The sequence below is a fragment of the Syngnathoides biaculeatus genome, chromosome 4 (genome assembly GCF_019802595.1).
Source record: "Syngnathoides biaculeatus isolate LvHL_M chromosome 4, ASM1980259v1, whole genome shotgun sequence".
Classification (NCBI taxonomy): Eukaryota; Metazoa; Chordata; class Actinopteri; order Syngnathiformes; family Syngnathidae; genus Syngnathoides; species Syngnathoides biaculeatus.
The window spans coordinates 30,246,113-30,272,401 of NC_084643.1; the positions used below are offsets into that span (position 1 = coordinate 30,246,113).

The following is a 26,289-nucleotide window of genomic DNA, read 5'->3' on the forward strand; positions in this document are numbered from 1 at the left end:
TTTTTATTTGTATATGTTCCTATACGTTGTTCACTTTATGTTAAGACCAATTTAAAATAAAACAAAATTTTAAAAAGCTCAACTGTTCACACAATCGTGTCGTTAATTCCGATTTTGATTGACGCCCACAAAAAAACCTTCAGCGGTTACTCTTGGCGGAACTAAACTGACATTTGTATAAATGCATGTGGCTCTTTCAATATTTTATTATTCTATTTTATTAAACTTATATTTTTCCAGAGAAACGGACTCAAATCAAAATCCATAAAAGCGACAGACAACCTCTCGACTGTACACTAGTGATTAGTGAGACGGAAACTACTTCCGGGTTACTGTTTCATTGGGGTGTGTGTAGTTTGCTAGCAAAACTGTACCATGTGTGATAACGAGTAACAACTAACTACTATGAGCTCACAGAGAGGTAACGCGTCTCGTACGCGAACCCAAAAGCACCAAAACACGACCGCCTTCAAAAACGACAAATTTGGAGCGAGTGTACAAGTAAAGGTAAGACTTGTTTTCCAGTCAGTCATAGTCCACCGTGTATTTACAGGTTTTGTTCCCGGGCTGCAACACACTTGACATTGCATGTAGGATTCGCTTATAGAATCTTATAATTTTTTCTTTATAGAAATGTAATGTTTTTTTTTTTTTTTTTACACGTGGTTGTCAATGTAGAAAGCGAATTCTAAGATCCACGATGGACTATGTCAACACTGCAAGGGCGTTCTTGAGTGGAAAGTCAAGTACAAAAAATATAAAAGTCTAACACAGCCCAGGAAATGGTAAGTATAAATGTGTATAATTGTACACTGTACCGAGTTTTAGACCAAGGAACACTTTGTACATTGTACAGATCTACAACGGACTTCCTTTCTTCAGGAAGTCACACACTGCACGTGGTTTTCTGGACCCCCCCCCATGACGTGGAATAAAAACTGGACTGTTCACAGATGCCTTCTTGGTGGTAATTTGGCTTCATCTTCCGGTCAGGGCAAAACATTGCTTCAGGTACTATTTGACGTGCAATTTGATGTCCTTTGATATCCTTTTGAAAAATATTGGAATACATTAGGTTTAGCCTTTTTGGGCTCAATATAGTTAATTTTTGTTGCGCTGTTAGCTGTCAAAACCGTGCAGGCGGTCGCAAAGAAGTAACTTTTCACCGGTAAGTATGTTTCGGTTTAACCTTCATAATTAATGGTTATAATTATGATTTGAACCTTTGTGGGTATGCTGCAAATGTTTAGATTATATTCATCTCTCTAGGGATACAAAACATCCCAAGTTCTATATAGATTCATCGCATCATTTTCCATAACAATGTGTGTTGTTTACCATGCTTTTTGCCCTGACCGGAAGTCATAGCCTGTTGACCATGGTGTAACCAATGTTGGATCCAGATAGCGGAGCCTAGTTTTTATTCTACATCATTGGCCCCCAGTGTAAGGTGCCGCTGGGGTTTGTTATTAGGATTCCCACACGGTTTCAGGCAGGACACGCCGTGCTGCAACATGATTGGCTCATGTGTTGCGGGAAAGGCAGGGTCGACTCAGATGAAAAAAGATGACCATTCAAAATGTATAGAATAAAAACAAAGTTTTTTATTCTTGGTTTAAGGCAGTTAGGGATGGGTCAAAGGTACGATGAGTGTGGGCTCGGCGCAGGCAGGACACAGGACCCAATTGTTTCAGCATGCATGTCCTCACTATATGGGAGTCCTTATGCTGGATAAGTTTGTTATATGTGGCTTTGGTTGGTAAGCGACTGAACAGGAAGTACCCTTGTACCTTTTCCACTCGTTTGACAATGGAGTAGACCGGCACATAGATATGAAGAGATAGATACGACACCCCTGTTTTGAGCTGTGTACATCCGGTGAGACTAACCTATAAGGTAAACATGAGCATTCCATGTGTGTTGGCACATTGTGCAGAAAGCCCTGTTTTTTCTTGTAATAAGGAGTATACAAATACATTTATTGTAGGAAATAAAACATTACATTTGCACATTTCTACCCCTTTCTTACCAACCTGGCTCCTACATCATCAACATCAATCCTACTTGGATTGTCACAGCGCTCTATCCAAATCAGTGTAGCGCCGGAGAAAAGGAGTCGGAGGCGGAGTGATTACAGCTGTCTTGGGAACGTCTGAGGGGTGCACGGGAACCTGGTGATACCCGCGCACCAGGTCGACCTTGGAGAACAAGATTTTGCCTGCCAGGTGGGCTGAGAAGTCCTGAATGTGTGGAACAGGGTAGCGGTCGGGCGTAGTGGCGTCGTTAAGGCGGCGGTAGTCACCACACGGTCGCCACCCACCACTCGGTTTAGGGACGATGTGTAGTGGCGAGGCCCACGGGCTATCCGAGCGGCGGACGATGCCCAGACGCTCCATGTTGGCAAACTCGGACTTAGCGACTGCTAGCTTCTCGGGATCAAGCCGTCGGGCCCTCGCGTGGATCGGGGGGCCCTTGGTCTCAATGTGGTGCTCGACCCCATGTTTAGTCGTGGCAGAGGAGAAAGTGGGCCGTGTCAAGGCAGGGAACTCACCAAGGAGGAGTTGGTACTTGGTGCCGTCCGATAGCGAACTGGAGAGACCACCATAAGTCGCCTCATTGCGGACGCAGGCGACCGTGGAAAAAGTCAGTGCATCCACCAGACGGCCCCTCTTAACATCCACCAGCAGCCCGTGGGCACAAAAAAAATCAGCGCCGAGGAGAGGGAATGAGACATCCGCAGTGACAAAGTCCCATGTGAAGCGCTGACTCCCGAAACACAAGTCCACAGTCCTCATGCCATTTGGTACATACATAAGCCGCACCTGTGTAAAAGCCACAAGCGCCTACATTGAAACACGGGATATTTACAAAGAAAGACACAAAGAGTTTTCAAAGTTTTAATACCTTAGCTTAACTTAAAATAGCAACAACATGGTAACACGAACAGGGGTGGTAAAAAAAAAAAAGAGAGGAAAAAAAACAGCTGCGAGAGCTACACAGTAGCAACACGCCAGCACAGCGGTAACGCTAGCACAGTGCTAACGCCAGCGTAGTGCTTACAGGGTCGGTTAAAAAAACATACCGGTAAAAGTCACTTCCTCAGCACATATATTCCACCAGTTTCACTCTTATCTCTTCCGCTCGAGTGCCCCCTTGCGTCCGTTAGAAAAAATGCACAAATTAGCCGCATAAGCTACAGGGTCGAAAATGTGAAAAAACCCGCGGCTTATAGGCCAAAAATTACGGTGTGTGTGTGTGCGTGTGTGATGTACAAGTCATATATCTTATACAACATGTACAAGTAAAATGACTGTTCTTACGTCACGCGCTGACGATTTAGCCCCAGGGCCCACTTAAGATTTTTTGCTATCAACTATAGCGGTGATTCCCAACCAGTGTGTCATGGGAAATTATGAAATTTCACTTAATTGCTCAAAATATTTCCAACAAATGCATCTTTGTTCATGAGACAGAAGAAATAAATGCTCTTCTATTTGATGGCAGAAAGTGGAGGGTTAACTTGTGTACCCCGTTTTGTCACATTTTTATTTGTATAGATGTATTCATGCATGTTTTTCTATTTCAGTGTAAAATGTTCTCAGAAGACAGTGAAGGACGCTTATCACATAATTTGTAAGCCCTGCTCTCTTCAGATGGAAATATGCTGCAAGTGCGGGAAGAAAGAGGACATTGTCATCCCGTAAGTACTCACCAAATCCCTACAGCTAATTGTGTGATCTCGACATATTTTCTGTTGAGAATTGACGAACTATGTCTTCGTAGTATTCTAAAACACATGTATTGTACCCTTTGAAATTGATTTAGTGCAAAAAAACATTTGGCGGTGTTTCTTTTAACGTCACTATTAGCACTGTACTGTATTGTTTGAGAAGGCTGCCATCTTGTGGTACATTTCAAGTGACATATGGGATGGCAGTCCTTACACTGACAAAACCTATGAAACAACCCTAATATGCAGCGCAACAAATCACATTTAATCAATAACTACACAAGGTAGTGACAATGTGGACATGAACATGAAGTACATAAGTACTAGAAATATTAATACATATAATTTAGCTGGACAGGACTGACTTTCCACACCAATAATTTAAAGGAGGGTTCTTGATGGGGTTAGGGGGGGATTAAGGTGAGCTGTCACGGTCGGGGCTCGTGAAGGGCGAGGAAGGGACAGCAAGGCGTGGAGTAGAAGAATCTTAAAGATCTTTAATTTAAAAAAAAAAAAAGGAACAACTAAAAATATTCAAAGTAACAAAGCATGACTTAAAGTTAACTAGAAAGTTGACAAGACTTTCAAAAATGAAATGAACAACAAGCAACCCGTGACAAAGACAATGGACCAACAAGAACTGAAAGACAACAGGGAGTAAAATACACAGACTAACGAGACAAGAGAAGCACCTGGATGAGACATGAGTGGCTGGAGGGAGCTGATTGGTCAACACAAGAGAGGAGGGCAAACACCAACAAGTGGTCACCACTTCACCAATTTAAAAAAAAAAAAAAAAAAAAAAAACGACTGGATAGCGCATACACATCTAGCGGTATGTCATTTGGTTGAAGCCATTGGTCGTCATCATGGTACTCCCAAAACGTGTGGCGGACATGGTTTACGGGTTGGATTATTGCAGGGTTTTTCTCTGTTGGGCATGTAGAATTAAAACTGGTCATGTAAGTTTGACATTTTTTTTCAGTTCTGGTAACATGAAGGATTTTTAATTCAAGTTGGTAAGCCAAAAAAGGCTAAGTGCAAAGGAAAGACATGTAAAACCGTGACTACCAAGAAACCTTACATATTGCATAGCGCCCGATTTCCGTGACATTCTAACTTTTCCCAAAGTACGCTGTGAAGCACTATCATCATAATATAGCAAAAAAACTAAGCATTTTTGTCATAAAAACATTAAATTTCAAGTCAATCAGTTGGCAGTATTTTTGGAAATAAGGACTCGCAATGGGAAAATACACGTTAAATGGATTGTTCATTTGTTGTCTCTGCGATGTCCTATTTCAGACAGAAAATTTAAACTTCTTTCCTCGCATTTGAAAATCAAATTCAATTTGCAGAGTTCTGTATTGTGAAATTCATCAAAAATTTCACAGAAAATGTGTTTTCTTGCTTATCCACTGATGAAGTTTTCGCGAAAAACCGTGAAGCAAAAAAGGTGAAGCAGAGAATGAAGTGAACAACCACAACTGTAAACGAAACTTTTCAAGTGAATTAAGATCATCAGAAAAAAAAAAATGCTAACAAGCAAACTTTAACAGTGTCAAAGTAAGTCTTTCTAACTTACCTGTGGAACATTTTCTCACAACCACGAAACTGGCAATTAACACAGTTAATCGGTGTCGCTGCACAGTCCGGCACGGTTGTTTTGGGAGTATGAAGATGGCGGATGGCGACTTCAGTTTTGGTGGCCAATGAGCCATTCAGTGTGTTTTTCCAAAACTGAGAACAATACTATCACAAACAAATGTTTTAAGACTCCCAAACACAAATCAAGCAAAAAGATAAAAATAAAATTTAGTCATGCAAACATCAAAACAATGCAATCTTGACTGAAGCGCTTGCCATTATGCTTCTCAAACCTTTTCCCTCAAGTAGCACCTTAAACAAGTGACACTCGATTGACCAACATTTAAAACAATACTGTTAATGTTGATCAAAAGTGAAGCTGAGGCTCTAATCTTAAAAAATATATTTAATATAAAAGTAATCCACTGTCCTATTACACAGACAAAATATACAAACAAATGAAAAAACTGCACTTGAAATATTTGTTCAATTACTGAAAATCTATCGTACATAAGTACCTAAATAAATGGTTCTGAAAGATTAACTGTGTTGTACCAAAAGCTTAGTGGGGGAAAAAAAAATGTTTTTTAGTAGTGTAATGTGGCAGTTCGTGTGATTCTTTGTGTACCACTAGAGGGAATGTGTGATCACACTTTGAGTTCCATTCTCAGTCAAAACCTATATTTTATCCATTTTCTTTGTTTTGTTTTGTAGGACAGTCACACGGTGAGAAAATTTGTAATTATGTTTTTAAATCTCACAAGTCACTCTTGCAGGGCGTGGAATCTAGAGCCCCACTAAACAATGAGGGGTATTTTTTGGAGGTGGTGGCGGGGGGTCAAAAATGAAATATTTTGTTTGGGGACGAAATCACATTCACCATGTAAATGTCTAATTATTTTACCAAGCCTTGATTGCCATTTTAACCGAGCACTCCCTGGAGAAGGGTATTCAATCTTTCCCAGAGATATTATAGTTTGAGTCATAAATTACATTTGGACATTTTCTAATCGTCCAGGGGACGGTGGGTGGAAGGACTGTAAATGTGTAACTCTGTCCCACACATCACATACAGTGCACACACCCTGGAGGAACTTTGAAGCACCCGACCACAGTTCCCCAACAATTGCTCTGTAAATTACTCATCGACATGATTTGAACAACGGCTGATGATAATTGTTTTTCTGCCACTTTTTCAGAATTAACTTTAATCTGGAACAAGCCGAAGAAGAAAAGGATGGCAAACAGAAAAGCAAAATGTACAAAAAGGACAAAAATAACTTTGAGAGCGATGATGAGCTTGATGATGATGATAATGATGATGATGAGGAGGAGGAGGATGAGGAGGACTTCGTTGACCTTAAGGACAAAAAAGATGAAGAAAGTGAATCTGTACTAGAGAAGGCGCAAAGCAAGTCTGTTCCACTTCCAGATGTTTCCATAGTGAATATCACAAACTAAATGATTAGACAGGTGGACTCTTTGACATGTTACTAGCGCATCAGCATCATCCGGTTATACTTTCTGATACTAAATGGTGACACAGTGCTGGTTTCTTGCTCTAGCGGATTCAACCAACTTCCATTCATCCATTTTCGTATCCTCATTAGACTCAGGAGTAAAATGGATCTTATCCTAGCTGACCTTTGGCAAGAGATGGAGTGCACTTTGAATCACCAACCTTTCACAACTACCGCCAATTTAGAGGCTTCAGTTTATCTATGGGGCATTGCGGGGGAATGTGGAAGGAAACCAGATCACCCGCAGCTACTGCACTCAAGCCGGGTGAGGACATGCAACCTTTATACAGGAAGGCCCGAGCCCAGATTCTAATTCCTCACTTCTGATTTGTGAGGCGGATGTGCTGACCGTCAAAAAAAAAAATTCTCCAGTCACATCCAGTGAGGACCACTTTCAAATAAAATGTGTTTGTAGCTTTGAAGATCAACTGGATTTACCACATGTGGAGTCCGTTTAAGAAGTATGTTGCTCAAAGACAGTCAGTGTAAATATAAACCATCTGAGCTCAAGTTTGAAGTTCATAGCAAAGACTTTGACTTTATCTGTATTAAATTTGCAAAAATTCCACAGTTTCTTTTTTTTACGGCGTGCTTTGTGTACAACTGATGGGAGAAGATGAACTTATTGCATTTTGAATTACGGCTGTAAAAGTGTGGATAAAATTAATGTTTAAAGGTCAAGTGTCATACCTACTGATATGACATTATTCACTTCAATGTCTATACGAAAAAATAATATGAGCGGAAAGCGCGTCATCCATGCCAAAGCTGCGGAAGTCTCATTCGACATTCAAGTGGTAGCCATATTGGCTGCACCTTCTGTCTGTGACATCACAATGGAACATTCGCTGTTAAAAACACGCTGTGCCACCTACTATGGGAGACGAACAAAAGATATTCTGATTTTTCTGACACGGAAGCTCTTTTTGAAGAAGAGAGCATCTCCCAACTGTGTGAAGTGACCAGGGCAATATTACCCTATCGTTTCGAGCCCTATTTAGATGATATGCGGATCATGGCCAAACCACGTGTGGCCAAACCACCTCCCCACCTGATCCACCTCTGCGACGGTGATAAACAATGCCGCCCGTGAGCGACGACGTCGCGGCCAAACCGCCTCCCCGTCCGATCTGCCTCCCCGTCCGATCCACCTCTGCGGCAGTGATAAACATTGCCACCCGCTAGCGACGACGACGCGGTGGCCAAACTGCCCCCCTGTCCGATCCACCTGCGCAGCGGAGATGAGCCACCCCGGCGGTGCTGCATCCCCCGAGCACGGCTTCGGCCGGGGTGGCACATCGACACATTTAGCACCCCTAACTTACGGATTACGTCCCCCCATCTATTATTTTTTTTTTTTTTTTAGTAGCTTTATACACACCTCCCTGTCATTTGGAACCCACAAAGCTGTCATCCTTTGCACCTATGCAATCCATTTTTCACGAAGAACTGGTTGTTTTGGAAAAGTATGAAAAGCGAATCCATCCTCCCCAGTTTATGAGCAATATCCAGCAATGCAACGGGACAGCGTTTTGGCAACGCAGGGTACATATGCGCCTAATGAAATGACTTCTTTGAACTGTTGGACATGGCTTTTGGTGTTCATTTATTTTTCAGATGACCACAAAAAAGGAATATAATTTCAGTTTAGCTCTCTGTTTCAAAAACGGTTGTAGACCCTGAGGTGAGAAGAACTTAGTTTCAGGTCAACTGGTGCTCATTGCAGTTAAGGACAAAGCAAACAGTAATGGAGCATCTGAAGCAAACATCTGTTTATATTTGACCACAGATGAGTGGGACCGATTAGATGACAAAAGTAATACATTTAGAAATATTTGTCAGAGGTCCACTTCCTATCCACTTTCAATAGAGAGACAAAGGGACGCAAAATTTGTATTAGAAACAAAAGTGTACATTTATTAATGATAACTGCAATCTGGAGATGATTGTGAAATAAAACCCATTCGAAAATGTAGTGGAGATTCACAGAGTGGACTGCATCTGGAGTCTGCTTCAAGAACCACGACGGAGACATATGTAAGATGTGGCTTTCGGCTCTCATGTTTTAGAACATTTCATGCCTCCAGCTGCTGACCATCATTGTGGAGATGCATATTTCATTTTCCCACAGGACCTGGCATTTGCACACATTGCCATAGCTACCAGCACCTGGTTTTAGGACTTTGGTATCCCTGTTCTTGATTGACCAACAAATTCACCTGACCTAAACCCCATAGAAACTCTATTGGGTGTTGTGAATAAGAATTTGGGAAGGCCACTATCACAGCAACCTTGGCTCAGTGTCACGCAGGATTGCTGCAGTAAATCAGCCAAAAGGAATCCCAATATAAGTATTGAGTGCAGTACGTGCGCATACGTCTGATGTTAAAACTTTTCACTTGGTCAACATGTCTCAAAGTTTTTGTCTTCTATCAGTCTTAAGTAATCTCATTTTCTGAGATAATGAAGTTGTGGTTTTCATTCGTTGTCAGTTATAATCACCAAACTTTTACAAGAATAAACGTTTGAACTATTATCAGTCTGTGAATGAATTAATAGAATTTACAAGTCTCACTTCTTGATTCGATCAACTGAAACAAATCTACTTTTTCATGATATTCTAATTATATGACCAGCACTTGTGTAGGACTTTCAAATTTTGAATTCAACTACTTAAATTATCTTACATTTTATATTATTCGGCCTGGACCAAACAATCAGTTAGTTCCATTAGCAAAAAAAACTATAAATGGAGTTTGGAATATGGTTAAGTCAGAAAATCTTAAACCCTGCATTGCAATTCAAACACGCCGATGAAATGTTCCCGTCATCCCGAACAGCTGATTTGCCCAAAAACGCATCTGTTCTCATTTTTCTTGCGTTGATTTGCAGATGCTTGCACTGGGGAACACGGTTGCGTGCCGTGGATCTACCGCTCTCAGTCATTCGTCATGTGGTGCTGATGCAATGATCACGGGGTTTCTTCCCTTCCGCAATCACATCGCAAGGGCAGCTATGAAAAGATGAATCATCCAACTCACAGGATTGACTTTCAATGGCATCACATGTCTCCCCCACACTCTCCTTTATTGTCTGCTTGGGTTTCCGTGTGATGAATATCTGTTGACCTCCATCTCTGACCTGTCATGAGCAAGGCTGGACCATTGCCAAGAGGGGTGTGGCCTTTCCACCGCTCCGAGCGGTTTCATCTCTGACACCTGTCGCCGGTCTTGGCTGTGTCACATGAGGCACTGTGATTAGACAATGTATTTAAGTTGGAGTTTTGTCACAGTTTTGTTTTTTGTTTTTGCAGTTCGTAGAGTATGATTTCCCGCATCCAGGGTTACTCCGCCACTGCGGCATTATAGTCCAGTCACGCTTTTGCTTATGCTCTTTAGTTGACTCATTAGTAATCGGACATTGTTTCTTGTGTTTTCGATCCTGCCTTCTTGGATTGTGTTGTCGTGCACAACCTTTGTTTATAATAAAACCCACTGAACATCATGTCGTCGTCTTGGAGTCCTGCATTTGGGTCCGCCGTGCACTGTTGGTTCATGACAGGACCTTGATTCTAGGTTGTTGTAACCCAGGTGTAAAAAACATTTTTGAAACTGAAAGTTGATTCCAAAGTACTGATTAATGCAAAGGGCTGTCATATTGAGACGCCTGAATAATTTTTCTCAAATTACTTTTAATTTGGATGTTAATAATGGTATTCATGTTGCTGATTTCTCAAAATAATTACCAGTGATTGAATAAAATTGGAGACGAATTATTTATATGCAACACCTTATTTCTGTAAGCATCTGGGAAGTGTTTACATTCTCAAATGATGATTTCTAGAGCATTTGAGAGTAGGCTTATGCACTCTTTGTGGTCCCCGCAGGAAGTGCTAATAGTTGCATATCTATCTAGTTGCACATCTATACTATACATTGCCTACATTATATAACTAGTCACTCATCCACTCACTGTCACCAAGGTATTGCTGCTTCCACCTTTGCACCTTTATATATATATATCAGTATATTGTAGCTCAGTGAACAGCATTTATCACGGTTCAAGGTATTGTGAAACTAATGAATCGCTAATTGTGAAAATTTCATTGGTAGGACTTGCTGTGATTTTATTACAAAAAATGTATTCAAATAATTGAAAAAAAATCACATCCCATTGTCTAAAACTCAAGGGGGGGGGGAGGCTGAAAGTGTAATTTCATCGAGTGCATCCCAAAATTCCCTTCCAAGGAAGCCAAGAGCTATCTATGATATAGAGTATTTGCAAAGGATGATGAAGGGCTACACTGAAGACAAATATGAGAGAAATGTTGGATGGCCTAAAAGGTGAGCTTGAATGTGATTTGTTCATTCTGAAGACAGCCACATCCCATTTCTATCTCAATTGTTTTAGAAAGCCTATCTTTTCAATCCTTACTTTTTGGGAGTTGTACGTGTTATTGGTCACATTAATGGTGGGAATGAATTATCCTGGCATCACAAAAACCTGGCATTTTTTATTTATTCATTTTTTAAATTTCTTTATAGCGTGGCCCAGTATTCCTTCATATCTATGAATGAAATTAATTTAAAGGGGATTCAGATACACCGATCTCCCCTGTGTCACTTTTTAAAAATGTGTCATTCTGGCCAAGGGAGGAGTGTCAAATCAAAGGAAAATTAAGCAAGAAGGAAGAGCCAAGAGCAGCCAGTTCATCACCCAAAGTAACCCCGCCGTCTTCATGTCCGTTTCCTCATGATAATGTGATGTAATGCGTCTCAGCCGTGTTTATGACTTCCGTGTGCTCCGCTCGCTTGAGTACATTATATCATAATTACATTGCTTCACCTCACAAAGGATTCAAATTCTTGTTATACGTGTTATAAATACAGCATTGAGATATTCTGAACATAATATACACCGTATCATTAGGTCAACCTGCTTGCTTTTAAGTGATACTTTCAGACAGTTATTAATTCATTTTTAATTGCATCGCAACAAGTGCTGCATGTCTCACTCCTGAACAAATGCCGTTAAACTGCGCAGGCAAGACATTGAATACTCAAACAGAATCAGTGTTGAATGTGTTCGTTAGTCCCTTTGTGGTGGATTTAGTTTTTGCAGCAGCAAAGTGGACAGTAGCAGGACACAATAACCTTGACCTCATTGAGGAAAGGCAATGTGATATTTCTATTCTCTTCAGCAAAATGATCATCGAGAATAAAATATTTGTTGACTTGTAAAAAGTAAGTTTCTTTCGGCTTGTCCCTTTCGGGGTCGCCACAGCGTGTCATCTCAGATGAACGCACATATGTTTGGCACAATTTTTACGCCGGATGCCCTTCCTGACGCAACCCTTCTCTTGTGAAATGTAAAAATACTCACCCGCTTATACATATAGCTATGTTCTCCTAGTTCAGGTTGTACTCTGCCTCTCGCTCGATGATAGGTGGGATAGGCTCTAGCACGCCCGCGACCCTAATGAGGATAAGCGGATACTGAAAGTGGATGGGTGCTGGATCGATAAAAATTGCCTGTAGGAGTGAAGGTGAGCGTGAATCCGAGGATCGGATTGCGCTCTCGAGTGCATTTTTAAAAAATAGTTTGTATTTTAGTTTGTTTGAAATCGTTTCGTAAAAATAATTTGGCGTCGAAGCGTTATTTATTTATTTATTTCCATTTTATTTTTATTTTTTTTTTTTAATGGTACTCTTCGCACCCACACCCTGCCGCTCCTCGCGCTCCTATTGGCTGAACTGAACTTCCTCGGTCAGGTGCGTCCCCACCAACGCGTCGCCGCTTGGGTAGAGGAGACATCCAGCCGAAACCCGCAGTCTGTGTCACAGCTTTGGAGGCGCCATGGCGAACCCGCACGAAGCTTCTGCGAGAAAGCGCGTCTTCAGGGGCACTTTGATCCATGCCACCCCGGAAGAGCCAGTGCAGGTCCTGGAAGATGCAGTACTGGGAGTTAATGCCGACGGAAAGGTCGGATCATTTTTACAATTATCTTTCATCATCATTATATTCAGCAGTGGCGTTGTTAAGCGAGTAATGAAGACTTACTTTCTTGGAAAACTTAATGGGGATTTTTTTTCCCCCTCCTGGCTTCACGATGCCATTGAGAATCAAGCTCTTAATATAAAAGATGAGGTTATAGAGTGAACTTTCATTCACTTCTGCCTTATTAGTCGATAATAATCATCATAATAATAATAACACATTTATTACCAGAATTATTAGTTTTACAGGGTTGTTTGTATCATCCATCCAGCAATCCAGCCTTTAGCTGAGCTGCTTATCCTCACAAGGGTCGTGGGTGTGGTTGACCCTATCCCACCTATCTTCGGGCACGAGGCGGTTTACACCCTGAAATGGTCGCCAGCCAATTGAATATTCTTTTCTTTTATTATATTATTATTTATTATACTCATATTATATGTTTTGTTGTCATTTTAGTGGTGTATATAATAAGTAATATTTCTACATATATTTTCATTTTTAGTACATTCATGTTCTGAGCCACTTATCCTCACAAGGGTTGCAGTAGTGCTGGTGCCTGTCCCAGCTATCATCGGGCAGGTGCCAGGGTACACCCTGAACTGGTTACCAGCTAATCGCAGGGCACATGGATACAGACAACAGCCGCCCTCACATTCACACCTAGGGGCAATTTAGAGTGTCCAATTAATGTTGCATGTTTTTGGGACATGGGAGGAAACCGGAGTGCCCGGAGAAAACCCACGCACACGCAGGGAGAACATGCAAACTGCACATGAGTGGGGCTGGGATTCGAACCTGGTCCTCAGAACTGTGAGGTCAACGGTCTAATCAGTTACTCCACCGTGCTTCCTCGTTTTAGTACAGTATTATTAAATTATTATGATTCTATACATTAGGTTGTTGTAGCACATTTTTTTTTGTCATTTATCATGTCGTAGTTTTATTTCTTCTGTGTGTTTACGGTGATGAGTAAAATGCAGAGAACAAATTTAGTATGCATGCATGCATCTTCATGACAATAAAGGTGACTCTCATTATTATCATTACTATTACTATTGTTATTATAAGTAATAGTAGTTGGTCGTTTCCATGAAAACTATATTATTAAAGATGACTGGCTTTTATTATTTGTATTATTATTCGTAGTAATAGTAGTGGTAGAACAGTATAGTAGTAGTCTACAAAGATGATGAGGATGATGCAGGAGTAAGTGGTTTCCCTTTGCCTTTCACTGAACTGAGAATTATTAAGGTTCTTATCGTCGCCAAAGAAGTCCACTTAACAGCAAGCATGCATGTCTTTAAGTTGTCTGCAAATCGCTTGGCAATCACTCAAAATCCGTTCTGTCATCAGATCGCTTTCATTGGAGAAGGCAAAGAGCTGGCTCGACTCTCCAAAGAGTTTGCCTTTAGCGCATCGGCAGTAACTCACCTGGAAAAACAGTAAGTGTACAACGGAGTACATGTAGTACATGACAGCCCATGAGTGGAATCAGAATCAGACTTATTGGATTTTATTATGCAAGCAATATATAATACTCTTTGTGTCCAAGTGAATTCTTCATGCCGGGAATGGTGGACACCCACATCCATGCCCCCCAGTACAGCTACGCTGGCACAGCCCTGGACTTGCCCCTGCTTGAATGGCTCAACAAATACACCTTTCCTGTGGAATCTCGCTTTAAAGACAAGAATTTTGCACAGAAGGTCTACACTCAAGTTGTGGTGAGCTGATCAGAGTATGAGTGCGCGAATCCACAAAATAGCTGCCGTCCATAGAAACTGTACCGTGGGCTGTTATTAGGCAACCTGCAGTTTTGGAAATCTGTGGACTGTCCGCTGGTGAAACAATGTACAATTTCGGCACTGAAACCTGTAACTGGATCCTTTTCATTCACAGAGACGAACTCTGAGAAATGGAACAACCACTGCTTGTTACTTTGCCACAATACATACCGACTCGTCTCTCTTGCTGGGCCACATTGCAGGTAAGAAGTCCCCGGAAAGTACATTTTTTCCCACAAATATGAAAGAATTAGTATAAGAAGGGTGGTCCAATTGATCCGCTCAGCCGGTCAAATTTTAAAAGTCAATAATGGCACTGTCAGCGACATTTTTAATTTAAACTTTGACAGGTTCAGTGACAAACAATTAACTTATGATACACAGTAGAGTCAGGACAGATTGATGAAAAAGGATCTGGAAGGGGAACTGGGAAACGCTTCATTGTCATGGTGGCAGAGCTCCAAACAGCCACACAGACAGGCAAACATGCTGAGGGAGCAATTAAAGGCTCAGGTGTGATTGTGACGTATGACGTAGTACATTTTGCCATCTCTGCATATGCACAACATTTTCAGCTCTCACTTTCTTTTCTCACATACAGTTGTGTAGATGAGCCAAGGTGACGCCGGCAAAATATTTACAGCTTGGAATCACTCGGGGCAAAAGTTTCCAACTTGTAGATATATGACTGCTTTTACAACATAATGAGAAACTTGATTGCCTTCCACTGAGCTCCTTTGTTGTCATATGGAACTTGCCTGTGAATATTTTCATCCATCCAGGCCATTTAATTCTCAGAGCCACTTAAAAGACCTTTGAGCGCAACTAGTTGGATTTCCACACCCAAAAAACAGGCTTAAACTGTCCTTTCTATCTTGTGTTCTATGAATTGATGAAACCTGTTCTGATGAGAGGCTAAAGGTCTTATAAAAAAAAAAGTACAGTTGGACTTTATTCAATGCCTTGATAGTGTCATTTGGAAAATGATGTGAAAATGATTCCGCTCCTGCTCTCTTTCTTAGCGGGTATTAAAGTTGCTTGATACGTTTTTTTTTTTTTTTGTGTGTGTGTGTGCGTTTTAAACAGTCACTAGGGTGCTTGGATCAGTCCCATAATTTAATCACTAAAGTTTGCAACAGTGACTTTGCTATCATGACCTAGTTCCAATCTTCTGCCATGTTGTTAGTGCAAGCATCCCACTTCATCAAGCAACAATAGATAAATAATGAATTAAAATCAGTTGAATTTGGTGACGTTCCTTTCAATTATACAGTTCATGAATATTTAGGTTGAGGAAAGAATAATTACCTTGGTATTTAAGGACACAAATGCAAGATGATGTTTAATTAACGTTAGGATTATCAGAGGTCCTTTGACAAATGTCTGCCAGTCCCTTGTAAGGGATACCTGGCCCTAAAAATGTTGTGACCTGTCCTACAATCAGTTTACAGTGGAGGGATCTCGTGGATGATGACCATGTTGTATGACGTCAACAAGCTCCATTTTCATTATTGCTACCGAGCTCTCAGCTTCTTTCTCTTTCTATTCTCTCTCATAAAACCTTTGTACCTTGCATGGTACGTGAGGTGCGCACTTGCATACTTATAGCATGGAATGATAGGATTACAGTGAATAAAACACAGGCTTTGGCAGCTAAAGGTTCCTTCACCTTAATTAAGATCGATAAATCCTCACCTTTGTCCCTTCGGCAATGACCGCTGTTTACTGTGTTTACAGTACTTTGTCACCAGCTGACAAGCATAAAACTGGAGTTAAAGTTGATGATCTCCATTTGCTGAATAGAGAAAATCATTCATTACACCAATAAAATCACACAAGAGTCATGTCCCAAATTATTCAGATTCTTTGTCAATACAGGGTAATCCCTTGATGAAGTGTTGACCAACGTTTTAAAAAATGTCCACACCACCCCAAAAAATGTCAAAATATAGTGGATACACTGCCACTATACTCTTATGTCCTTGCCATAATTCGTTTCCTTTGATTGGCTGGAAACCAGTTCAGGGTGTACCTTGTATCTTCCCCGAAGACAGCTGGGATAATCTCCAGCATATCGGCGAACCTTGTGAGGATAAGCAGCATAGAAAATGGATGAATGGATGGATATTTTCAATGCATCCAACGTGGAGAACAGTTTAAAGGTCCTTTTCTGTTGCACAACAGAAACAAAGATTTGTTTGACAGTATGGTTAGAGCAGCCCTGCATCATAACAAGAGCTGTTTCTAATTTAATATAATAACTTTTTGACTTGTAGTGGTATTCATCCAAAAATGAACAGTGCAAAACATCCATCCATCCATTTTCTGTGGAGCTTATCTTCACATGGGCCGCGGGGAGTGCTGGAGCCTATCCCGGCTGTCAACAAGGAGGAGGCGCGGTACACCCTGAACTGGGTGCCAGCCAATCGCAGGGCACACGAAGACAGAAAACAGTTGCACTCACAATCACACCTATGGGCATTTTATAGATTTGAATTAATGCTGTATGTTTTTGGGGTGTTGGAGGCAACCAGAGTGCCCGGAAAAAACCCACACAGGTATGGGGAGAACATGCAAACTCCACACAGGTAGGGCCAGGATTTGAACCCCGGACCTCAGAATGGTGAAATGTATTTAAAATTAGTCATCCATTTATTATTATTAGACAGGCAGTTAATACCTTTTAAGTACATAGAAAATTCGAATGAGGATATTATCGGTGTGGGTCAAAATTGACCCGGAACATACAATGTTTCCATGTGAAATGATATACTCGTGATATTCTATGGGAGATGTAACATGTAAGTGTGAAACAGTTTGAGATACTGCCACTTGTGACGAATGAAAAAAGGTCAACAAGTGGGACGAAAAGGGAATGTTTGAATATACCTCTTCAAGCACAAGTACTGGCAGAATGTCAAGAATAATGTTGTGAAAATTCCAGATGAATTCCAAGATACCTGTTGAAGCAGCCTCAACATTGAAAGACATCTTTGCTATTGATATTCCGCTTGATTACCTATTGCACAACATTTCCCAAAATGATGCCAAAGTCTCTGCACGCATTTATCAGAATGAGCCAAAAATACATGCCATTTTTAGAAAAGATCAGAGTGTTTGGTCATGTTACTGTTCTGCAGTGTTTGTGTACTACAGCTCCGACATTACATCCATCGCTGCTTCACCATGTGTTCCGATTCTACAGTCAAAGGTGCACATGTACCAAGCGATTCTCTATCCAGCAAAGCACAGATCGGGTGTCATAACGTACCTGGGTGTATGCCTGGCGTACGGGGGCATAGAAGCTCAGGATTCCTGTTATGCCATCTTCTGAAGATCTTGGAGTGATTGTCTAATTGTGGAACAAATGCTTTCACGTAATGCAAGCGATGATGTGAAACTGGTGTTTCTTCTTGCAGACAACTTGGGCCAGCGAGCCTTGGTGGGTAAAGTGTGTATGGACAGGAACAATTCTGTGAAACATTACAAAGAGACCATCCAAGAGTCCCTGGAAGAAACCCGTCGGTAGGTTTAGAAAATGTTTTCATTTTACCCATCAATTGTTCACATTTTCAGATGTGTATAATGGCAAATGTGTTCTTTTTCCTCTTCAAGGTTCATCGCTGAGCTCTTGGGGAAAAAGGTAAGAGTCTGTAGAATGACAAGATCAGAGAATGTAAGGAAAAAACGTGTAGTGTGGTATTCAGTTACGTCCGTGTAAATAAGTCTCTTTGGAGCATTCGGCGACTTCTTAGTGTTCAAACAAAAAATGTTGACGGTCTGGCACAAGATGAGCAAGTGTAAAATCAAGCCGGCACACGGTGTCTGCATCCAAAGTTGTTTCTTGTCGACATCACATGACGAATCCACAATATTTAGGACCCTAATAATTTTGAATGAGGTCCAACACAAGATGAACAAGGTAGCTGAAGCAGCAAACAGAATCATGAGGAATTTGTGTCTAGTCTTCATGTTGCAAAATATTCTGCAGTCTTTTGGAATTTTGTCCTGATCCATATGTGAAGGCAAGAACACTCTTGATTTTGAATAACAGTCAACAAAAGATAATCAAAGTCTCAAAGCACTTCTTTGTTTCGGCAGACGTACCAGTGGCAATTTTTAACCAATTTCAATCAAATATTAATATTCCATCGCACTGTGTAAATCCTCATGAATTTTGTAATTTGTCAAAGATAGTCCTTTATGCTATTAACTGATTTTATTCTCAAACAAACTGTGGATTTGCTTAAAATTCACTGGCAACTGTTTGACCTATGCTCGTATCTCTCCTCATGGTCTTTTGTCAGTACTCTCTTGTGAAGCCAGTGGTGACGCCTCGCTTTGTGCTGTCATGCTCGGGAGCCTTGTTGGGACAACTTGGACAACTCGCTAAGAATAACAACCTGCATATTCAGGTGGGCTCACCGTGGCAACCAGACCAGCTGATGGCCACTGGGGATAGTTGCCAGAATGATAGTTTTAGTGATTTGAAGTCTTTGGGGATTTCCAACTTTTCGGTAGACAAAATGTTTAAAAATGGATTCAAGGTTCCTGATGAAGTTTATTGTCCTACAAATTGAGAAACTTGTTTTGGGCCATTTGCCCATGCAGCAGCATTAACACAGAACATGCAATGCAGCTTGGGACAAACATACAATTGATTAGCACGTCATATAATACAAGGTGCCAAAAGAAGAAGAATTACAACATAAATAAAGCAATACAGTAAAATGCAAAAACTGTACAAGTTAATTTAATTTGTAAGTATCCTCACTGACTCCTGATGAGCTAAAAGAGTTCAACAGAAGAATTACAAAACCAAACATGCCATTTTACACCCTTACCTAAGGCCATACGTTAATCCTCCCAAACATACTTTTGATAATTACTCTATTCCTTTCCAGAGTCATATTAGTGAAAATGTTGAGGAGGTCAAGATTGTGAAGGAGCTGTTCCCTGATTCTGCTTCCTACACCGATGTCTACCACAAGCACAACCTGCTGACTAACAAGGTGAAAACAATTCCTGGTTGGAGTAGAAATGTTGTGGTGGACACGAGGTTCATTTTGCTGTTGGTCTCCAGACGGTGATGGCGCATGGCTGCCATCTGAGTGATGAAGAGTTGGCCTTGTTTAGAGAGACAGGAGCTTCTTTGTCTCACTGTCCAAACTCCAATATCTCGTAAGTGTGACGGATTTCCCCTGTGAAGCACCTTCACTTCTGTAAGATAAAAGTAGACAAATAGGTTTGTGTCATTCGACTTTGTGAGTCACTTTCTTCATGATGAATCGTCTGCAAAGGTTGTGCAGTGGATTCCTCAATGTCCGGAACGTCTTGAACCACAAAGTGAAGCTTGGCCTTGGAACAGGTGGGAACAGAATAACAAGACCACATTTGAACCCACTGAAAAAACAGTAGTCTAGTCGACCTTTGTGATTTTTCTCCTGGCTCATCACCTTTGAGTACTTGAATGAGCTTAGTCAAAGCTGACAATCCAGCAACACTAACAAAAGCCAACTGAAAGAGATTTGATTTGAATCATATACTGTATAAAGTTTGTGCCTCCTTTTGATGATGTGACAACTCTGATGGTTCCCGGGGCAGACGTGGCGGGCGGCTACTCGGCCTCCATGCTGGATGCCGTGAGGAGAGCCTTGGACACATCCAAATTGCTGACCATTCAGGACCCGGAACATGAGACGCTCAACTTTGAGGAGGTGTTCAGGCTGGCTACACTGGGAGGCAGCCAAGGTACTGCACCATGTTGTAGTCTGTATTAGTTGTAATAATGAAGTCCTCTTGATGTGCGAAGAGTCTGGTGTTGTTGTAATGGGTTTGTCTTCTGTCAATAGCTTTGTCCCTGGATGACCAAATTGGAAATTTTGAAGTGGGCAAAGACTTTGACGCTCTGAGGGTGAATGTAATGGTTCCTGGTGGACCCATTGACTTGTTCCAATATGAGGAACCCAAGGTATGTTTGAAAGTGGGGCACTGACTGACACTGTGTTCACATTTGTCCAGTTTGGTTTGGTTAAGAACAAACTCTGGTGTAATTCTTATAACTGGTTGTTTAGTCCAGTGAGAATGGCATCATCCAAATCCTGATGCACACCAAACAAATAAACTTAGACTGCTTCAATAAATTGCTACAGTTTATATTTTATGATCTCATGTAAAAATAGAACCATATAACCATGCTTATCTTTGCATGTGTAAGTTTCACGCTTTATTTATATTTTGTGGGTGCGGCTTAAACATTGATCCATTTTTGACAGAAGACCAAATGCCCTGTTTTGTTCCAAGCTAGTACTGAGCTACAATTGTGAACACAGACTTCCACTGTTTGCTTGTGAAACACAAGATCCAGTAATTTCCCATTATTTGACATTTCAGATTATTCTTGAAAAATTCTTGAATTTGGGTGAGTGACCAAATCCGAGGATTCCTTTTCTGTTGATCTTGCGTGTCCCACATCGTGGTCACATAATAATTCTCTGTCATGCAGGTGACGATCGGAACATAGTGGAGGTCTATGTGGCCGGAAGGAAGGTGGTACCATCTGCAGAGTAGAACCACCACCATTTCGCTTGAAATGTTGCCTCTCCTCTGGGGAATGAGTCACACTCATGCTGTCAGTCTATTTGTAACGTGTAACCTTCTCTATTCAACTGAAAATGTAACTCGTATGGACCAGCTCGGCAAGTAAAAGACATGTAAAATCAATGTATCAGATACTGTATATCCAACTGTAACTCGGCATTACCATAAGCAACCTAAACTAATCTAAACATTTGTATTCTTCTACATTAGCATCAAGGACCTGGACTGATGCATTTTTGGTGCGTGGATCTGTAGCTCAGACATTTTTTTATTATTTTTTTTTTTTGCTTTGGCTTATAAGAAGTGATTTAATTATGAGTTAGGTTAAGACTCTCAACACCATCACTCAAGTGAAAAAAATGGAGCAATTCGGGTAAAACGTGTTGGTGGATTTGGGTTCAGTTACAAATCAGTTCGCAAACAAATTTTTAGCACAAACATCATTAATGCCATTTGCTTAGTGCTTTGCAGATTTCAGGTATAGATTTTTTTCCTCTGCAAAATAGCCTCCAGTATACCTCCCAAAAAAGTGAAATGTGCCAGTGATGGTGCGATTAAGAAACCTGGCAACACACAAAAATGCTGTAGACGTTTGTGAGACGTTTGGCTTGGTTATACTTCATGAAACCAGTTTATCTCATTTCATTATTTTTATATTTCTATTTTACAATACAATAATATGAGATTTAGTGAGGGTTAATGTCATTACCATTTTTTTTGCATGGGGATACTTGATTTGTGATAGGCGTACGGTAATTTCCTTGGTCATGGAACCATTTCAACTCGTAAGTCATGATTTTAAATATGACCCATCTTTCATTTCAAATTGCAGCGATGTGATTTTTTTTACATATATTAATTGTTGCATTAATGATGTGTTACTATCAGAAGTCTGTACACTTTTGGAAAGCCAATAAATTTGATGCAACAAAACCAAAATGTCAGTTTGTGGCTCAATCTATTGATAGTATTTGAAACATGAGTGCTTTATTTTTTTAAATTGTACTTGATATTTAATTCCATGGAGAACTAAAATCAAGAATAGGACTGTGTTTATGTGTTTCTGACACCATTTCAATACATTTGATTACATATTAGCAACAAGTGGGTGAAATGAGAAGCAAGTGCTTTCTTGACATGTGCTGGAGTTACGAGTAAATTACTAGCTACAGGTTGTAACACATTAACCCAAGCAATGGTCGTCAGTCCAGAAGAAGAATCCCTTTTAACTGAGCACATTCAGACGGAACCTGAGTGGCAAAACAAGTATTTCTCAAACACAAATCATTCACAAGCACTTCAAAGTGCTTCACAGTGACATAAAACTTAACTCTCCACGACAAGCAAGGTATTGTCGTGCCATCCGCTTTATCACCTGGATTCCCCTCAACGTCCACCTCTGAATTGTACTCTGGGTCAAGTGGACACTGGCAACACCCCAACCTCTCCTCTTTGATTACCACCACCCATACCTGCAAAACACCACCAGTGTGTGTTTCTTTCGGCTTGACCACCTGAATACTCTTTATTAGCTCTTCTTTTTCACAAAGTCCACGCTATTATTGGTCAATCGTCTTTTCAATTCTTTGCCCCAAACCAATGCCGGCAGTTTTTAAGCTCTTGGGAAATGTCCCAGTCCGAACAAACATTGACTGATGAGCTAGTTGTGGTAATAAACTTATTAGCAAGGGTTTTAGAATTCTTGGTATCTTTTCAATGCGTTGATATTAAATTATAATGGTGAATTTCCACTTCACAGTACGAGCTCAGCTCAGTTTTACTACCTTTCTCCTCGACAAGGAAGTTCTCCTGGACTTACTTCTGTTCATTGTCTTTTGACCCAGATAAAGGGACAAATTTTATTCCTGATGAGACTTGAGTGCAACTACAAAAACAGTCAGTGTGGTATATCACTATGATGTACTATTTCTGTCATTTCTAGCTGCATATCCAAAAGATTACACCGAAATGGTAAATCTGGACCCATATCAGCTTGGCATTTTTGCTGTTTTCTCGTTGGAAAGGTCTTTCCGCTTCCAGACACATACCTCACCCATTCTTGCCCATCCAGCAATCCATATTCTTTATTGCTAAACCTGTTCAGAGCTGACTGGCTGGCTGAAGACAGACTACACCCTGGACTGGTCGCCAGTCAACAACAGATCATGTGTAGAGCTAGACATGTTCACATTTTTACATCATCCCCGAGTGGGAGGTGAATCCAAGCTGCCTGTACCAAAGTCAGGCGAGTGTACCGCTACACCGTCAATGTTCAATTTTTATTCACTGGAGCCTTACCCAGACACCCATAAGAACTTGCTGGATTGATCAGGAAACACGGCATGGCCCCGAACTAAGGTTTAAAAGCCAAAGCCTGGCAAGAACCTGACATTTTTGTTTCTGGTACTTGGCATGTCCTCTGGTCTTTGCTTGCATCGTCTTGTTCCTTTGTTGGAAGCAGACTTTGCATACTTTGGATGCAGAGTGCATCCTGGAGCAAGCAGAAATACTAAGACGCGTCATACATGATCAGACAACTTTCATACCGCAAATGTGCTGCCAATATTGATGGGTTTGTTCATTTGTCACGAAAGCATTTTGCCCAGTTACATGACAGTACAGTACATACAAAGGACACGGGTTGCCGTAGCCCTCCGTTAGTATGGACGTCCCGTTGCAGACAAAAAATAATGTTGCTCGCTGCTACTCTGTTTGAATGACTGTTGAGATTCCTTTGAGCAAAGCATCAATTCAACTGATCATTATCATCATCCTGATCTTCATAATTTTTTTTTATTGACAATTTTATCCGGGCCAAGCAGTGGATGAGTGATTAGCATGTCCGCCTCGCAGGTCCGAGTTTGGAATCTGGACACGGGCCTCCCTGTGTGGCGTTGTTACGTTCTCTCGGTGCTTGAATGGGTTTTCTCTGGGTATGCCGACTCCCTCTGACATTCCATAATTGGCCATATTAGATTCTTTGGAGACTCTAAAGTTTTTTTTTAGATGTGAATATGAATTTTCTTTTGGTAATATGTGCACTGTTATTGGTTGATGACTAGAACAGAGTATACCTCACTTCTAGCCAAAAGACAACTAGGAATAGCCTCCAGTTCACGACACTAATGCGAATAAGCAATCAATAAGATACATAAATCGATGAAAAGCTAGTCGGGAGAGTAATGACCGGCAACTGTACACCTGTAATGATCAGGTGAAGTTCTCTCTGTAGTGTGCAACAAAAACTTAATACTATATATCAGTAGAGTCTACATGTGAAATATCCCTTGAGGGAGTGTCATTAGTTCATGAAATCAAATCATTACAATTTAAAAAAGGACCATTTTCACACATGCCTGCTCCACCATTGAGTCCACACATGAACCACATTAAAGGAAAATTCCGGTGGTTTGGAGTAACAATGTATCCAATAGGTCATGTAATATGTACTCTATTTTGACAAGGTGATGTTAAATCCTCTCTCATTTAATAGTGTTTTGGGAAGATTTTTATAAACCATTATGAATTTTCAGGTGCACCGCCATTCTCGCGAATCACATGACCTACGTGCACGAATGTGACGTGTTACTTCCCGTTCCAAACGTTCAATTACATGGGACACGATTATGCCAAGTGCTGATTTCTCAGATTTATCCTCATCTGATGAAGAAAGAGCAGTATCACTTGATCGGGAAGATGGAGGAATACTTGCATACAGATTTGAACCTGTGGCTGTAAATAATGTTGAATATTCGGATTGTTCTACGGGCGGAGTGATGCAGAGTCTGACGAGGTCGGGGCTCGGGGAGCCGCTCCCGCACTTGGCAGAGCTCAGTTCACGGCTCCGCCGCTTGCCATAACTCGCTTGTCAGACTTCGAGTCATTCGCCCGAAGAACCATCCGAATATACAACATTATTTACAGTCACAGGATCAAATCTGTATGGAAGTATTCCTCCATCTTCCCGATCAACCGATACTGCTATTACTACTGTTACGCCAATCCACTGGAATTTTCCTTCAAGAATCTCTCCAGTCCAGCACTTCTATCTTCAATATAATATATCCAATCAGTACAATTAAAATGAATACCATGTTGACACATGCTCGGGCCACCGCTGATTCCTCACATGAACCTCACAGGGAATTTCTTCCACCCGCCCTTCTATCATCAATGCAAAACCGTCTGGGGCAGACAGACAAAAACAAAAGCAGACATGAAGGCAGGTGTTACTGACAGAAATGCTTCAGTGCTACTACCCAAAAAAAAAAGTGCACCAATCTAATAGGACTATTCCATCACCATAGGGAGAGCTGAACAACGCGTCCAATATGTGTCTTTAGCCAAGTCATACGAACCAATGATCCTTCCTTTTTCCAAATCATTTTCCTTACTAGGGTCCCGTGTGCCAACCTCAGGTGACTTTGGGTGAGTACACTTGTAACTTGTTGGCAGCCAGTCGCAGGGCAGGTTTTGACAAACCACCATTTAAATTATCACACCTCAGGCAGTTTTGAGTCTTTATTCTTCAATGAACCTAGCTTGCATCAAGGGCAACCCACACAAACATTTTATTGTCAGTGATCTGTAACAATTACAAATATTTTGTCATAACAGGGGACTTTAACGTTTGTGTATTTCTAGCTTGTAATGTTGGACCTCACTGCGGCATTTTACAGCCTTTCCACCTATTCTCCTGGAAACATAATACAGTGGGGCACAAAAGTTAAAAAGATGAGAGAAGCCTCATCCTCACCTAGAGAGAGACCTGAAAGAGAAAATGAGAAAATCCAAAAAATTATATTGTCTGATTTGTAAAGAATTTATGAAAAAAAATATGATGGAAAAGAATGATATGGTCACGTACAAACAAGCAAGATTTCCAGCGCTTACAGGCCTGGAACTTCTTCTTTGAGAGCCTCCTCCGTCCTCCATTCGTTACCTGTACCAATGTCATCATTTTTAACTTATTATCAGTATACACCAAATCCACAACCCCAAATCACAGTCCAAACTCCATTATGGCTAAGACCAAAGACCTGGTCAAAGGACATCAGAAACAAAATTGGAA

General features: G+C 40.9%; 2 protein-coding genes across 5 annotated transcripts; both read left to right on the plus strand.

Annotated features, from left to right (window-relative positions):
* Positions 1–157: 157 nt before the first annotated feature.
* On the plus strand, positions 158–10,341 carry c4h9orf85 (chromosome 4 C9orf85 homolog). Of its 4 annotated transcripts, XR_009794640.1 has the most exons (5): positions 158–507; positions 679–785; positions 883–1,011; positions 3,587–3,700; positions 6,517–6,537. XR_009794640.1 is itself a non-coding variant. In XM_061817348.1 (4 exons), the coding sequence occupies exons 1-4, from the start codon at positions 406–408 to the stop codon at positions 9,806–9,808; spliced, it is 402 nt and encodes a 133-aa protein (XP_061673332.1). In that variant the 5' UTR covers positions 181–405; the 3' UTR covers positions 9,809–10,341. The 4 variants fall into 4 exon arrangements, 3 of the variants coding, with proteins under 3 accessions (XP_061673332.1, XP_061673333.1, XP_061673331.1); XM_061817348.1 differs by lacking the exons at positions 883–1,011; positions 6,517–6,537 and adding an exon at positions 9,730–10,341 and having other exon boundaries at positions 181–507; XM_061817347.1 differs by lacking the exon at positions 883–1,011 and having other exon boundaries at positions 225–507; positions 6,517–7,403.
* Positions 10,342–12,668: 2,327 nt separating this feature from the next.
* On the plus strand, positions 12,669–22,122 carry gda (guanine deaminase). The gene is made up of 14 exons (XM_061817538.1): positions 12,669–12,819; positions 14,188–14,276; positions 14,387–14,558; positions 14,734–14,821; positions 18,038–18,143; positions 18,234–18,261; positions 18,926–19,033; positions 19,523–19,630; positions 19,702–19,799; positions 19,919–19,986; positions 20,223–20,369; positions 20,471–20,589; positions 21,012–21,039; positions 21,124–22,122. Exons 1-14 carry the CDS (start codon positions 12,694–12,696, stop codon positions 21,186–21,188), a joined length of 1,350 nt encoding a protein of 449 aa, XP_061673522.1. The 5' UTR covers positions 12,669–12,693; the 3' UTR covers positions 21,189–22,122.
* The last annotated feature ends 4,167 nt before the right edge of the window (positions 22,123–26,289 follow it).

Excerpts from the sequence above, each read along its gene's own strand:
- c4h9orf85 (XM_061817347.1), top strand. The coding sequence starts at position 406 with ATGAGCTCACAGAGAGGTAACGCGTCTCGTACGCGAACCCAAAAGCAC. Across the intron at positions 508-678 it reads GAGCGAGTGTACAAGTAAAG|AAAGCGAATTCTAAGATCCA; the intron begins GTAAGACTTGTT and ends TTGTCAATGTAG. Across the intron at positions 786-3,586 it reads CTAACACAGCCCAGGAAATG|TGTAAAATGTTCTCAGAAGA; the intron begins GTAAGTATAAAT and ends TTTCTATTTCAG.
- gda (XM_061817538.1), top strand. The coding sequence starts at position 12,694 with ATGGCGAACCCGCACGAAGCTTCTGCGAGAAAGCGCGTCTTCAGGGGC. Across the intron at positions 19,631-19,701 it reads ACAACCTGCTGACTAACAAG|ACGGTGATGGCGCATGGCTG; the intron begins GTGAAAACAATT and ends GTTGGTCTCCAG. Across the intron at positions 20,590-21,011 it reads TCCAATATGAGGAACCCAAG|ATTATTCTTGAAAAATTCTT; the intron begins GTATGTTTGAAA and ends TTGACATTTCAG.